Source organism: Nothobranchius furzeri, chromosome 4, assembly GCF_043380555.1.
Source record: "Nothobranchius furzeri strain GRZ-AD chromosome 4, NfurGRZ-RIMD1, whole genome shotgun sequence".
NCBI classification, from domain to species: Eukaryota; Metazoa; Chordata; class Actinopteri; order Cyprinodontiformes; family Nothobranchiidae; genus Nothobranchius; species Nothobranchius furzeri.
Genome location: NC_091744.1, coordinates 46,776,178 through 46,790,305, shown reverse-complemented (window position 1 = coordinate 46,790,305; position 14,128 = coordinate 46,776,178). Strand labels below are relative to the sequence as shown.

The window sequence follows — 14,128 nt, the reverse complement described above, 5'->3', positions numbered from 1 at the left end:
ACAGTTTTAATGGTGTGTAGAGGGCACTGTGGTAACATTATACAAATTTCACCAACCGTTTGTGTCTCATTGGCTAAAGGTCATGATTGTTGATTGCCATGTTCAGTCTGGTGCAGATGGGAGGCTTTTTGTGGAAGTTACGATCAAACGTAAGGTCACGGCGTCAGGCCAGAATTCGCCATGGCATGTAAGCGCCTCCCTATATGGAAAGCTATCAGATCTGAATCGTCATTACACCATCATGAAGAGAGTGCATGACCTTAGTGTCATGTTGACTAAATTAGAGGGGGCAAATATGGGAATTTCACCATAAAACAATAGACTTCCTGGTGTCAGGGGGCGGGGCTTAGGTGATGTCAGCTGTCCACAATGACGTTGTCTTGAGATGTGGTCAGTGATCACACAGACAAAGTTTGATATAGATCTGATCATGGACGTGGGAGTTATTAAGTCAAGTAATGTAATGGTTAAAGGTCAATGTTTGAGGCTTAGCCACGCCCACACCTTTCAACTTTTGAAAAATCCGACAGTTGAATTTTTTCCCCTATGTCTTAAGAGTATATAGCACAAGTTTGAAGGAGATTGGTGAAAAGGGCGATCGAGCATCACTCTCCAAACATTGTGTGCGAAAACCACTAAATCGCGTACTTGGACCAAAATGGCCGACTTCCTGTGTGACTTTGCACTTGGCTCCAAGAGACTTTTTTGTAGGTCCTGAGACACCACATTAGTGTACCAAATTTCGTAATCCTCAGTCAAAGCATGGCTTGGGGCTATTAGTTTAAATGGTCCTAGGGGGCGCTATTTAAGAGAATAGGCCACGCCCACAAACTTCATCTGTCTATTTCTCTTGGGGGTCAGACTAGGATCACTCACCAGAAATTTCATACCGACATCACGATAACTGAAGAAATGAGAGGCAAACGTATTTCCATGGTGTGATGGCGATTTTCGCCATGCTCCCAAAGCCCCGCCTTTTTTCGAAACCTGCCAGTACTGGAGACCAAGTAACCTCAAGTTGTCTACTGCTGTTTGCCACAGAATCCTGGTGATTGGGTAAAAGGAGTCCAGTAGGGAGCTGTGAAAAAAAGAGTGGCGTGGCGACAGGTCAAAGTTTGAGGCTTAGCCACGCCCACACCTTTCAACTTTTGAAAAATCCGACGGTTGAATTTTTTCCCCTATGTCTTAAGAGTATATAGCAGAAGTGTGAAGGAGATTGGTGAAAAGGGCGACGGAGCATTACTGTCCAAACAACGTGTGCGAAAACCACTAAATTGCGCACTTGGACCAAAATGGCCGACTTCCTGTGCGACTTTGCACTTGGCTCCAAGAGACTTTTTTGTAGGTCCTGAGACAGCACATTAGTGTACCAAATTTCGTAATCCTCAGTCAAAGCATGGCTTGGGGCTGACAGTTTTAATGGTCCTAGGGGGCGCTATTTCAGAAAATAGGCCACGCCCACCGGATGTTCACATCAGATCTTTTGATGGGCTGGACTAGGATCACTCACAAGAAGTTTCGTGACGATATCTTTAGAAATGACGAAATGGGAGGCAAACGTAAGGCCACGGCAGTACGCCTGACTTCGCCGCGCCGCCACAGCCCCGCCCTCTGTCGAAAACTCCCATAAAGTGACGCAAAGCAAACCCCACTTGTCTTGAGTTACCAGCTACAAATTTGTGGTGATTAAGTGACATGGGGCAATTTGGGACCTTTCACAGTAAAACTGGACCTTTTTGGTCCTGAGGGGGCGGGGCTTGTGTGACGTCATCATCCGACCATTCAATTTACTTTGTGGGTGGATGACGAATGACCACAGAACGTTTGGTAACTCTATTCCATTCATTTATGAAGTTATAGCAATTTAAATTTTTTTGGCGAGTAGTCAAACTTCGAGGCCTGGCCCCGCCCCTTCAGTATTTGCGAAAAGTCAATTTTATTGTCTCATTTTGTTCCTCCATCTCTTCTGAGCAATTTTACACAATTTTTGAGACGATCGTGCGAAAAATGATCGAGCAATCCAATCAGAAACGGACCCTAAAAACGGCAAAAACGGCAAAAAATCGCCATTTCAACCCAAAATGGCCGACTTCCTGTTTGATATTGACCATGCTTGCAAGAGACTTTTCTGTGCGGACTGTTGAGTACTATAAGTGTACCAATTTTCAAAACTGTACGATAAACTAAGCTTTATGGAGAGGGGTTTTTTTTTCATTTTGTAGGGGGCGCTGTTCAGCCATTTTCTTTGCGATTTTTTTGGGACCTTTAAAATATCAAATTTTTCACCAGGCCTGACAAGTGTGCAAAATATTGTGAGTTTTGGGGTATGTTAAGGTCCCCATAAAGCCGTTCAAAGCGGGCTAAGAATAATAAAGAAAGAAAGAATAATAATAAACAGAGCAAAAGCAAGAGGCCTTCGCAGCGCTTTTGCTGCTCGGGCCTAATAATAAACAGAGCAAAAACAAGAGGCCTTCGCAGCGCTTTCGCTGCTCGGGCCTAATTAAAGCTGCAAGCAGCGTCGTTCGGCCCTCGCAGCTCCGCGCCGCTCCGGCCTGGCCGGCAGCCCGGGGCACCAGGCTACGTCTGCGAAACAGAAACGTCGACCACCCTGACACCAGAAACTGCTAACGGTCTCCTCGTCCGCACCTCACCCTGACTCAGCATCCCCTTTGAGCCCACCATTATATTTTATGTCTCACCACTAGGGAATCCTCTATCTTTACCACACTGGTGGTGTGATGACAGTGACCAACTTTATTGCTATTCCAACCATGTTTTTTAAAGTTATCGAAGGATAACGTTATCTAGGGGGCACTGTGACCAACTACAGAAAAGTCCCATTGAGGTCATCTTTGGTGACATTATATAATATTCACCAACCGTTTGTGCCTCACTGGCTAAAGGGCATGATTGTTCATTGCCATGTTCAGTTTCGGGCAAATAGGAGGCAGTTTGTGGAAGTTACAAATGTAAGGTCATGGCGTCACACCAGCATTCACCATGGCATCAAAGCCCCTCCCTTTCTGGAAATCTATCAGGTCTGAATGGTAATTACAACATCATGAAGACAGTGTATGACCTTAGTATCATATTCACTAAATTAGAGGGGACAAATATGGGCATTTCACCATGAAACAATAGACTTCCTGTTGTCAGGGGGCGGGGCTTAGGTGATGTCAGCTGTCCACAATGACGTTGCCCTAAGATGTGGTCAGTGATCACACAGACAAAGTTTGATATCTCCCATGTGCACGATTAGATCTATATTAAGTCAAGTAATGTAATGGCGAAAGGTCAAAGTTTGAGGCTTAGCCACGCCCACACCTTTATACTTATTTAAAATCCGACGGTTGAATTTTTTCCTCTATGTCTTAAGAGCATATAGCAGAAGTGTGAAGGCGATTGGTGAAAAAGGTGACGGGGTATCATTGTCCAAACAACGTGTGCGAAAACCACAAAATCGAGTACTTGGACCAAAATGGCCAACTTCCTGTGCGGCTTTGCACTTGGCTCCAAGAGACTTTTTTGTAGGTCCTGAGACAGCACATTAGTGTACCAAATTTCGTAATCCTCAGTCAAAGCATGGCTTGGGGCTGACAGTTTTAATGGACCTAGGGGGCGCTATTTCATAAATTAGGCCACGCCCACAAACTTCAACTGTCGATTTCTATTTGGGGTTAGACTAGGATCACTCACAACAAATTTCGAGGTGATATCACGATAAGTGAAGAAATGAGAGGCAAACGTATTTCCATGGCGTGATGGCGAATTTCGCCATGCTCCCAAAGCCCCGCCTTTTCTCAAAACCTTCCAGTACTGGAGACCAAGTGACCTCAACTTGTCTGCTGCTATTTACCAGAGATTACTGGTGATTGGGTAAAAGGGGTCCAATAGGGAGCTGTGAAAAAAAGAGTCGTGTGGCGAAAGGTCAAAGTTTGAGGCTTAGCCACGCCCACACCTTTATACTTATTTAAAATCCGACGGTTGAATTTTTTCCTCTATGTCTTAAGAGTATATAGCAGAAGTTTGAAGGCGATTGGTGAAAAGGGCAACGGAGCATCACTCTCCAAACAACGTGTGTGAAAACCACTAAATCGCGCACTTGGACCAAAATGGCCGACTTCCTGTGCGACTTTGCACTTGGCTCCAAGAGACTTTTTTGTAGGTCCTTAGACACCACATTAGTGTACCAAATTTCGTAATCCTCAGTCAAAGCATGGCTTGGGGCTGACAGTTTTAATGGTCCTAGGGGGCGCTATTTCAGAAAATAGGCCACACCCACCAGATGTTCACATCAGATCTTTTGGGGGGCCGGACTAGGATCACTCACAAGAAGTTTCGTGACGATATCTTTAGAAATGACGAAATGGGAGGCAAACGTAAGGCCACGGCGGTACGCCTGACTTCGCCGCGCCGCCACAGCCCCGCCCTCTGCCGAAAACTCCCATAAAGTGACGCCAAGCAACCCCCACTTGTCTTGAGTTACCAGCTACAAATTCGTGGTGATTAAGTGAAATGGGGCAATTTGGGACCTCTCACAGTAAAATATTATCTTTTTGGTCCTGAGGGGGCGGGGCTTGTGTGATGTCATCATCCGACCATTCAATTTACTTTGTGGGTGGATGAGAAATGACCACAGAAAGTTTGGTAACTCTATTCCATTCAGTTGAGATGTTATAGCAATTTAAATATTTTTGGCGAGTAGTCAAACTTTGAGGCCTGGCCCCGCCCCTTCATCATATACGAAAACTCAGAATCCTCATCTCATTTTGTTCGCCCATCCCTTCTGAGCAATTTTACACAATTTGTGAGATGATGGTTGGAAAAATGATCGAGCAATCCAATCAGAAACGGACCCTAAAAACAGCAAAAATGGCTAAAAATCGCCATTTCAACCCAAAATGGCCGACTTCCTGTTTGATATTGACCATGCTTGCAAGAGACTTTTCTGTGCGGACTGTTGAGTCCTACAAGTGTATTAAATTTCATAACTGTACGATAAACTAAGCTTTATGGAAAGGGGTTTATTTCACTTTCTAGGGGGCGCTGTTCAGCCATTTTCTTTGCGATTTTTTTGGGACCTTTAAAATATCAAATTTGTCACCAGGCCTGACATCTTTGCAAAATATTGTGAGTTTTGGGGTATGTTAAGGTCCCCAAAAAGCCATTCAAAGGGGGCACGGAATAACAAAAAAAGAATTAAAGCTGCAAGCAGCGTCGTTCGGCCCTCGCAGCTCCGCGCCGCTCCGGCCTAGCCAGCAGCCCGGGGAACCAGGGCACGTCCGCGGAACAGAAATGTCGACCACCCCGACACCAGAAACCGCAAATGATCACCTCGTCCGCACCTCACCCTGACTCAGCATCCCCTCTGAGCCCACCAAGTTTGGTGCAGTTAAGACCTCGTCTGTAGGAGTTATTACAGTTTTAATGGTGTGTAGGGGGAGCTGTGGTGACATTATACAAATTTCACCAGCCGTTTGTGTCTCATTGGCTAAAGGGCATGATTGTTGATTGCCATGTTCAGTCTCGTGCAGATGGGAGGCTGTTTGTGGAAGTTACGATCAAACGTAAGGTCACGGCGTCATGCCAGAATTCGCCATGGCATCAAAGCCCCTCCCTATCTGGAAAGCTATCAGATCTGAATGGTCATTAAAACATCATGAAGACAGTGCATGACCTTAGTGTCATGTTGACTAAATTAGACGGGACAAATATGGGCATTTCACCATAAAACAATATACTTCCTGTTCTCAGGGGGCGGGGCTTAGGTGATGTCAGCTGTCCACAATGACGTTGCCTTGAGATGTGGTCAGTGATCACACAGACACAGTTTGATATACGATCTGATCCTGCACATGGGAGTTATTAAGTCAAGTAATGTAATGGCGAAAGGTCAAAGTTTGAGGCTTAGCCACGCCCACACCTTTATACTTATTTAAAATCCGATGGTTGAATTTTTTCCTCTGTGTCTTAATAGTATATAGCAGAAGTTTGAAGGCGATTGATGAAAAGGGCAATGGAGCATCACTCTCCAAACAACGTGTGCGAAAACCAGTAAATCGCGCACTTGGACCAAAATGGCCGACTTCCTGTGCGACTTTGCACTTGGCTCCAAGAGACTTTTTTGTAGGTCCTGAGACACCACATTAGTGTACCAAATTTCGTAATCCTCAGTCAAAGCATGGCTTGGGGCTGACAGTTTTAATGATCCTAGGGTGCGCTAATTCAGAAAATAGGCCACGCCCACAAACTTAAGCTGACCATTTCTATTGGGGGTCAGACTAGGATCACTCACAACAAATTTCGAGGTGATATCACGATAATTGAAGAAATGAGAGGCAAGCTTATTTCCATGGCGTGATGGCGAATTTCGCCATGCTCCCAAAGCCCCGCCTTTTTTCAAAACCTTCCAGTACTGGAGACCAAGTGACCTCAACTTGTCTGCTGCTATTTACCAGAGTTTCCTGGTGACTGGGTAAAAGGAGTCCAATAGGGAGCTGTGAAAAAAAGAGTGGCGTGGCGAAAGGTCAAATTTTGAGGCTTAGCCACGCCCACACCTTTATACTTATTTAAAATCCGACGGTTGAATTTTTTCCTCTATGTCTTAAGAGTATATAGCAGAAGCTTGAAGGCGATTGGTGAAAAGGGCGACGGAGCATCACTCTCCAAACAACGTGTGTGAAAACCACTAAATCGCGCACTTGGACCAAAATGGCCGACTTCCTGTGCGACTTTGCACTTGGCTCCAAGAGAGTTTTTTGTAGGTCCTGAGACACCACATTAGTGTACCAAATTTCGTAATCCTCCGTCAAAGCATGGCTTGGGGCTGACAAATTTAATGGTCCTAGGGGGCGCTAATTCAGAAAATAGGCCACGCCCACAAACTTAAGCTGACCATTTCTATTGGGGGTTAGACTAGGATCACTCACAACGAATTTCGAGGTGATATCACGATAAATGCAGAAATGAGAGGCAAACGTATTTCCATGGCGTGATGGCGAATTTCGCCATGCTCCCAAAGCCCCGCCTTTTTTCAAAACCTTCCAGTACTGGAGACCAAGTGACCTCAACTTGTCTGCTGCTATTTACCAGAGATTCCTGGTGATTGGGTAAAAGGAGTCCAATAGGGAGCTGTGAAAAAAAGAGTGGCCTGGCGAAAGGTCAAAGTTTGAGGCTTAGCCACGCCCACACCTTTATACTTATTTAAAATCCGACGGTTGAATTTTTTCCTCTATGTCTTAAGAGTATATAGCAGAAGTTTGAAGGCGATTGGTGAAAAGGACGACAGAGCATCACTCTCCAAACAACGTGTGCGAAAACCACTAAATCACGTACTTGGACCAAAATGGCCGACTTCCTGTGCGACTTTGCACTTGGCTCCAAGAGACTTTTTTGTAGGTCCTGAGACACCACATTAGTGTACCAAATTTCGTAATCCTCAGTCAAAGCCTGGCTTGGGGCTGACAGTTTTAATGGTCCTAGGGGGCGCTATTTCAGAAAATAGGCCACGCCCACCGGATGTTCACATCAGGTCTTTTGGGGGGCCGGACTAGGATCACTCACAAGAAGTTTCGTGACGATTTCTTTAGAAATGACGAAATGGGAGGCAAACGTAAGGCCACGGCGGTACGCCTGACTTCGCCGCGCCGCCACAGCCCCGCCTTCTGCCGAAAACTCCCATAAAGTGATGCCAAGCAACCCCCACTTTTCTTGAGTTACCAGCTACAAATGCGTGGCGATTAAGTGAAATGGGGCAATTTGGGACCTCTCACAGTAAAACTTGATCTTCTTGGTCCTGAGGGGGCGGGGCTTGTGTGATGTCATCATCCGACCATTCAATCTACTTTGTGGGTGGATGACGAATGACCACAGAAAGTTTGGTAACTCTATTCAATTCAGTTATGAAGTTATAGCAGTTTAAATTTTTATGGCGAGTAGTCAAACTTCGAGGCCTGGCCCCGCCCCTTCAGTATTTACAAAAAGTCAATTTTATTGTCTCATTTTGTTCGCCCATCCCTTCTGAGCAATTGTACACCATTTTTGAGACGATCGTGCGAAAAATGATCAAGCAATCCAATCAGAAACGGACCCTAAAAACGGCCAAAACGCCAAAAAATCGCCATTTCAACCCAAAATGGCCGACTTCCTGTTTGATATTGACCATGCTTGCAAGAGACTTTTCTGTGCGGACTGTTGAGTACTACAAGTGTACCAAATTTCATAACTGTACAATAAACTAAGCTTTATGGAGAGGGTTTTTTTTCACTTTCTAGGGGGCGCTGTTCAGCCATTTTCTTTGCGATTTTTTTGGGACCTTTAAAATATCAAATTTTTCACCAGGCCTGACAAGTGTGCAAAATATTGTGAGTTTTGGGGTATGTTAAGGTCCCCAAAAAGCCGTTCAAAGCGGACACGGAATAATAAAAAATAATAAACAGAGCAAAAACAAGAGGCCTTCGCAGCGCTTTCGCTGCTCGGGCCTAATAATAATCGGAGCAAAAACAAGAGGCCTTCGCAGCGCTTTCGCTGCTTGGGCCTAATAATAAACAGAGCAAAAACAAGAGGCCTTCGCAGCGCTTTCGCTGCTCGGGCCTAATAATCAGAGCAAAAACAAGAGGCCTTCGCAGCGCTTTCGCTGCTCGGGCCTAAAAAAAGAAAAATAAACGGAGCAGATACAATAGGACTTCGCAGCTTCACTGCTCAGGCCTAATAAGAAACGGAGCAGATACAATAGGCCTTCGCAGCGCTTCGCTGCTCGGGCCTAATAATAATAATAATAAACGGAGCAGATACAATAGGCCTTCGCAGCTTCACTGCTCGGGCCTAAAAAGTTAATTGAACAGAAGCAAGTAGAAGGACGGTGAGCAGCAGCAGCAGAACACAGTTTTAGCTGATATTAGCTAGCTCTCAGAAGCTGCATTCATGTTAGCTGTTCAGTGTTAAACGCCTTTAGTTTCACCATCAAGATCAAATATAAATTAATTAGTGTTATCAGTGAAAACACTAATTAATATATATATATATATATATATATATATATATATCAGAATTATTATCGCGGGCGGCCGCCGCCAATTAATTCGCAGACCTCGCAATAAAAACGGGTTCACTCTGTGTGGATATTTCAGCTCCTTCCCAGTCATGGACCAGGACAAACTTGGTATCGATGGATTCGTGGTAATCTCAGGAACGTGAAGCTGCCACTGTTGTTCATATAGCATGATGACACTGGTGTTAGAGGATTGTTATTGACTTGGTTAGATATTTTAAGCCTATTTTAAATTTCTTTATATTTGATCTTGAAAATGGACAATCTTATAATTTGGCTGATAATGCAGGGATTATAAAATTTAGAGTACATCACATCCACAGAGAGAACCTGGTTTATTTCATGTCATATGTATTTAATATTTCAATACACATCAGCAAAGCTTAACATCATGAACCATGACAGACATGACTGAGGAGCAGATGAAGATATCATGCCAGGCACTGATGAGAAAATATTACAAGGATCTCACAGCTGAATTTGAGAATGAGATGCTACACCTGAGAACAATATACGGTGCCACATTTCCACACATTTGGTCTCCTCTTGAGCTGCTTAATGCCATCTACAGGATGCAATTACAGAGCATTTTTGGAGAAGTTTGTATTGGACTGAGGATATTTTGCACACTACCTGTGACTTGCTGGGGGTGAACGGGCTTTTAGCAAACTGAAACTGTTGAAAAATTTTTTGAGATCAACAATGTCCCAGGATAGACTGAACAGCCTAGCTCTTCTTTCTATTGAAAGCCAATTAGCCAAAGGATTGGACTTTAAAGATCTCATAAGTGATTTTGCTAACATGAAGACCCGTCAGTGGGCATTTACTGGAAAATAAATTCCAGGATTTTTGTTTGAACACATTGTTGGCAAATAAAAATAATTATAAGTGAAGTCTGGGCATTTCACTTTTATTATGCTGGCATTTGTATTTGCTCAATATAGAGGTTAAACTAAGATCATATTTATTATCTTGTCTTATAGCATGACAAAAAATGTGTAAGAGAGATATTAAGTAATTGAGCATGGGGGCCCACCTAGAAGACTTGTACCTAGGGCCCAGAATTTGGTGCTACGCCCCCTGGCCAGTTATTCTGGCATTTGTAATTTAAACCTTTAAAATAAACTTCAGCTTGCTTCTTACTCAGTTCTATCACATGACCCCAAAAGGAGGTGAAGTAAGGTTTTGTCTGCTTTTGGTCAAAAGACAGAAGTGTCCCTTTTCTCTTGTCTTGTTTCTGAGGGGCATTTTTTATAATAGCATCTTTAGACAATAACATGATGCACATAAATAGGTTAGATTAGGTTCATTGTTGGTGTCTTTGAGATATGCTGCTAAAAAATCTGTTCTTTAGTTATTTCTGCAGAACTCTGAAGAATAAATTTGACTTACTTGTATAGGATTTTTCATAGATAAAATTCAAAAGTGGTTCACAATAAAATTAATGAAGCAGATACAATAAAAACAATAAAACGGATACAAATAAAACAAATTCTAATCAAAGATGAAGAAGACAGGGGAAACAACCAGAAGCCAGTCAACTAAAACTAAAACTAAAAGCTGGTCTAAATAAAAATGTCTTCAGCTGTTTTTAACAAACGAGTAGAGTCAGCCTCACAAAGAGAGTTTTGGGATTATGCCTTCAGATGACACGTCTCCCCTGGTTCTGAAGCGAGGCTTAGGGACCATGAGAGAGTTCTGGCCGAAGACCACAGTGAGTGACCAGTGGTGTACGGGGTCAATAGGTCACACACATACCTAACCATAACACGGCCTAACCGTGCATAGCTGTGTAGTTGTCTGCATGTTTCTGACAGCTGCCGATGACCATCCTGACAGGACCGAGTGACCACGAAAAACTAAATAAATAATTTCATAAGTTCTTACAGCTGCCACAAATCAGAAAATAAACACACACACACACACACACACACACACACACACACACACACACACACACACACACACGTTATCATGAAAAAGGTATCTTGAAATGACTTTTAATGCCACATTTTTGTTATTTAAAGGCTATAGGTGGCAGCACAACACTTTTTCTTTTGTTTTTCACATTTCAATGATTAAAGTTAAGAAATAAAAACAATCAGTACAATAATCATAAAGCAGTGACTAGAAAAAAAAGACAACAATTATTATTTAAACATCTTGAGATGCATCAACATTTTCACTCACGTTCAAATGAAGTATTAAAATAGCTTTATTATCAGTGTTTAAATATAAGCTTGCATGTATTTTAGTTAGGAGTTAAATATTAATGTGATGCAGGTTTTGTAAAATACACCCGATGAGCAGTCCTTGCATTCACTTGGCACCAGTTCAGGGTCCAGCTCTGGGTGAAGAGCTTCATGAGGTGTCTCAGCTAACATGTGCACTTCACACCCTGAAGGCTTTCTTACCCAGTCCCACAGGTTTGATCTCTAAATCAGGACCCAAGAGAACCTAAAGACGAGTACTCGGTATGTATTATTTAACTGTGCTATTCATCCAGAGAGACCTGAGCTCCCTCTGGTGGGCTGAGCACACAGAGCTGCTTCTATTTCACTGGAAAACCTCTGAAATCAGTGGAATAATCTCTGAGGTGACTCATCTTCATCTGCTGTGAGCAAATAGGCCCAACAAGGATTCTTCTCTTGCCTTTCATGAAGGTGTTTAGTGTGTCTTATGGCTGCTGAGCAGCTTTGCTCCTGGTTAGAATGGAAAACAGAGAGATGTCTCCCAGGGAGTGGCGGCGACGACGTCCAAATGTTATTATTTTTTTCTCAGGAGCACAGGGCCGTTTGGATGCTGATTTCAGCTCATACACGTCCTGATACAGTTTATGTATGAGGCATGTGCCCAGGTTGCAACCAGCGGACCTTTTGGACCTCGTGTTTTCCTCACAACTAGGAAAAAAAGAGATTCATGAGTAAACATTTCCTAGTAAGGTAACAGGTAAATCTAGCCTGTTCATTTACATTTGACGGGATAACTGCAGCAGAGGACTTCTCATCTTGCTGCATCAGCACCATGTCATCTCTACCAATGCATACAAGCTGCTTTCCTTCTATTTTATGTCATCGATCATAAAATAACACAAATACCTTGATGGTGGTGTGGGACTATTTCCATCGTTGCTCTCCATTAATTCAACAGTGACATCCGATATCTGCTCAGTAGCCGTGTCTGAGCTGTTGTATGGTCGACTTGTCAGAATTTTTTGGAGCCATTGACAAAACCTGAGGTTAAACATTAAAATTAATATTAATAATAGTAACTAGAAGACTTCTGAGTTTCAGCTGCAGATGCAGCTTTGGCTTAAATTATCGGAACTGTGAAAATGTGGGAAAAGGAGCTCAACTGACATGTTAAACCTGCATCCAGTGGTTAATTAGGGTCAACATGGTAACCAGCTGTTGCTGATTGGGATCACCATGATCACCACCTGGCTGATTACAGTCACCATAGCAACCACCTGTGATTGATTTGCGTCACCATGGTAACCAGCCAGCTGATTAGGGTTATCATCATAACCAGACACCATCATGTCATCACCCTGGTAACCACACACCTGTGCGTCATCACCCTGGTAACCACACACCTGTGCGTCATCACCCTGGTAACCACACACCTGTGTGTCGTCACCTTGGTAACCACACACCTGTGTATCCCTGACAACACGCTTAATGAGAGTCGTACAAATCGGAACTGAAGAACACGCAGCTGCTGGGTTGAAAACTAAAAGCCGTACTAAAATAGTTCTTGAACTGTGAGCAGCAGAAGGCTGGTCTGATCTGAGTGAGTAAACCAGTTCGAACGACCCTTCACTTCTGAGAGGATAGAGAACTGTCCATCAGCAGTTAGAGACACAGAGAGGGACACAGACATAGATTTAGATTTAGATGTTTTAAAAATGGAATTTGAGAATTTTTGAAAATTGTGACGTTTCAAAAGTTTTTGTGTAAAATTATACAGGCATCCTAACTTAGTGAGAAAAAAAACACAAAATCTCATTAAACATATGATTTGTGGTCCCTTTTTTTTCCTTATTTAAATTTTAGGATCTGGAGTTTGCTGACGGTTAGGGTTAGATGATGATGCCGATAAAGACGACGGCTCACCTTTTCACCTGAGTGCTTACGGGCTCTTCTTTCTCACCGTGGACCTGTGAAAGGACTGTGGTGAAAACACAGCAGCAGATCACCGTATGCAGGGAGACCCTCATGATGGCTCGACCTGTCAGTCATTTAAAACGTAGAAATAGTAAATAACCAGTAGAGAAATTATTTAGAATTTTTACAGATATTCGGAAAGCCACTTACCACAGGCGTGTGAAGCAATCTGAAGATTATAAACTGAATATTAATTATTTTCCCAATGCTGTCAGCACGTTGCCACTAGTTGAAGTCTGGAAACTACATTGCTGACATGAGTCTTTATAGACGGAGGGAGGGAGCTGTACCTGAATGCCAGACCCAGTGGGAGGAACCGTGGGACAGTTCACCCCTCACGAAGATCCTCACACCACAAAACACACACACAGACTTAAGGTGAGTCAGCATTTCTCAAATAATGTGACTAACACTTCTTGTAAATGACAATTTGTATATTTCATTTTTGCTTTAGTAAGTGACCTTAATGATTATGTTTCTTATATTATGCAGCAAACTCATGATTTTAACTAAACCGTGACCCAAAATACAGTTAACGTTATTTCTGCCGAGATAATTCTATTCTGTCTGATTAACATGTTGTTTTTAACAGAAACACAATGTAAGGGCAGGTTTTTATCATTTATTTAAACTTTTATCTTACTATAATAATGAGCATATACATACATAATCAGCTGATGCATGTTTATATTTTATCCATGTTCCTTGGTTTAGCTTAAGCTCTGTCCGCAGGCTAAGACTGACTAATGATAACAGTATTTCCTTCAGGCCTTTCAGCAACACCCCTTCTCAAATGATCGTGTTTGACAACCACGATGAGTCGTTTCATTAACCGTTTGCACAGGATCAAATATAAAAGTTGTCAAAGGTTAAAAACCGGTTTGACATAAACGGACTGTCACTCAGTTGTCAC

At 43.0% G+C, this 14,128-nt stretch overlaps 1 protein-coding gene across 1 annotated transcript; it reads right to left on the bottom strand.

Moving 5' to 3' along the window:
* Positions 1–11,033: 11,033 nt before the first annotated feature.
* admb (adrenomedullin b) lies at positions 11,034–13,495 on the bottom strand. Its single transcript, XM_015941826.3, has 4 exons — positions 13,366–13,495; positions 13,165–13,279; positions 12,148–12,282; positions 11,034–11,949 (listed from the first exon to the last, which is right to left on the bottom strand). Exons 2-4 carry the CDS (start codon positions 13,266–13,268, stop codon positions 11,727–11,729), a joined length of 462 nt encoding a protein of 153 aa, XP_015797312.1. The 5' UTR covers positions 13,269–13,279; positions 13,366–13,495; the 3' UTR covers positions 11,034–11,726.
* Positions 13,496–14,128: the final 633 nt, after the last annotated feature.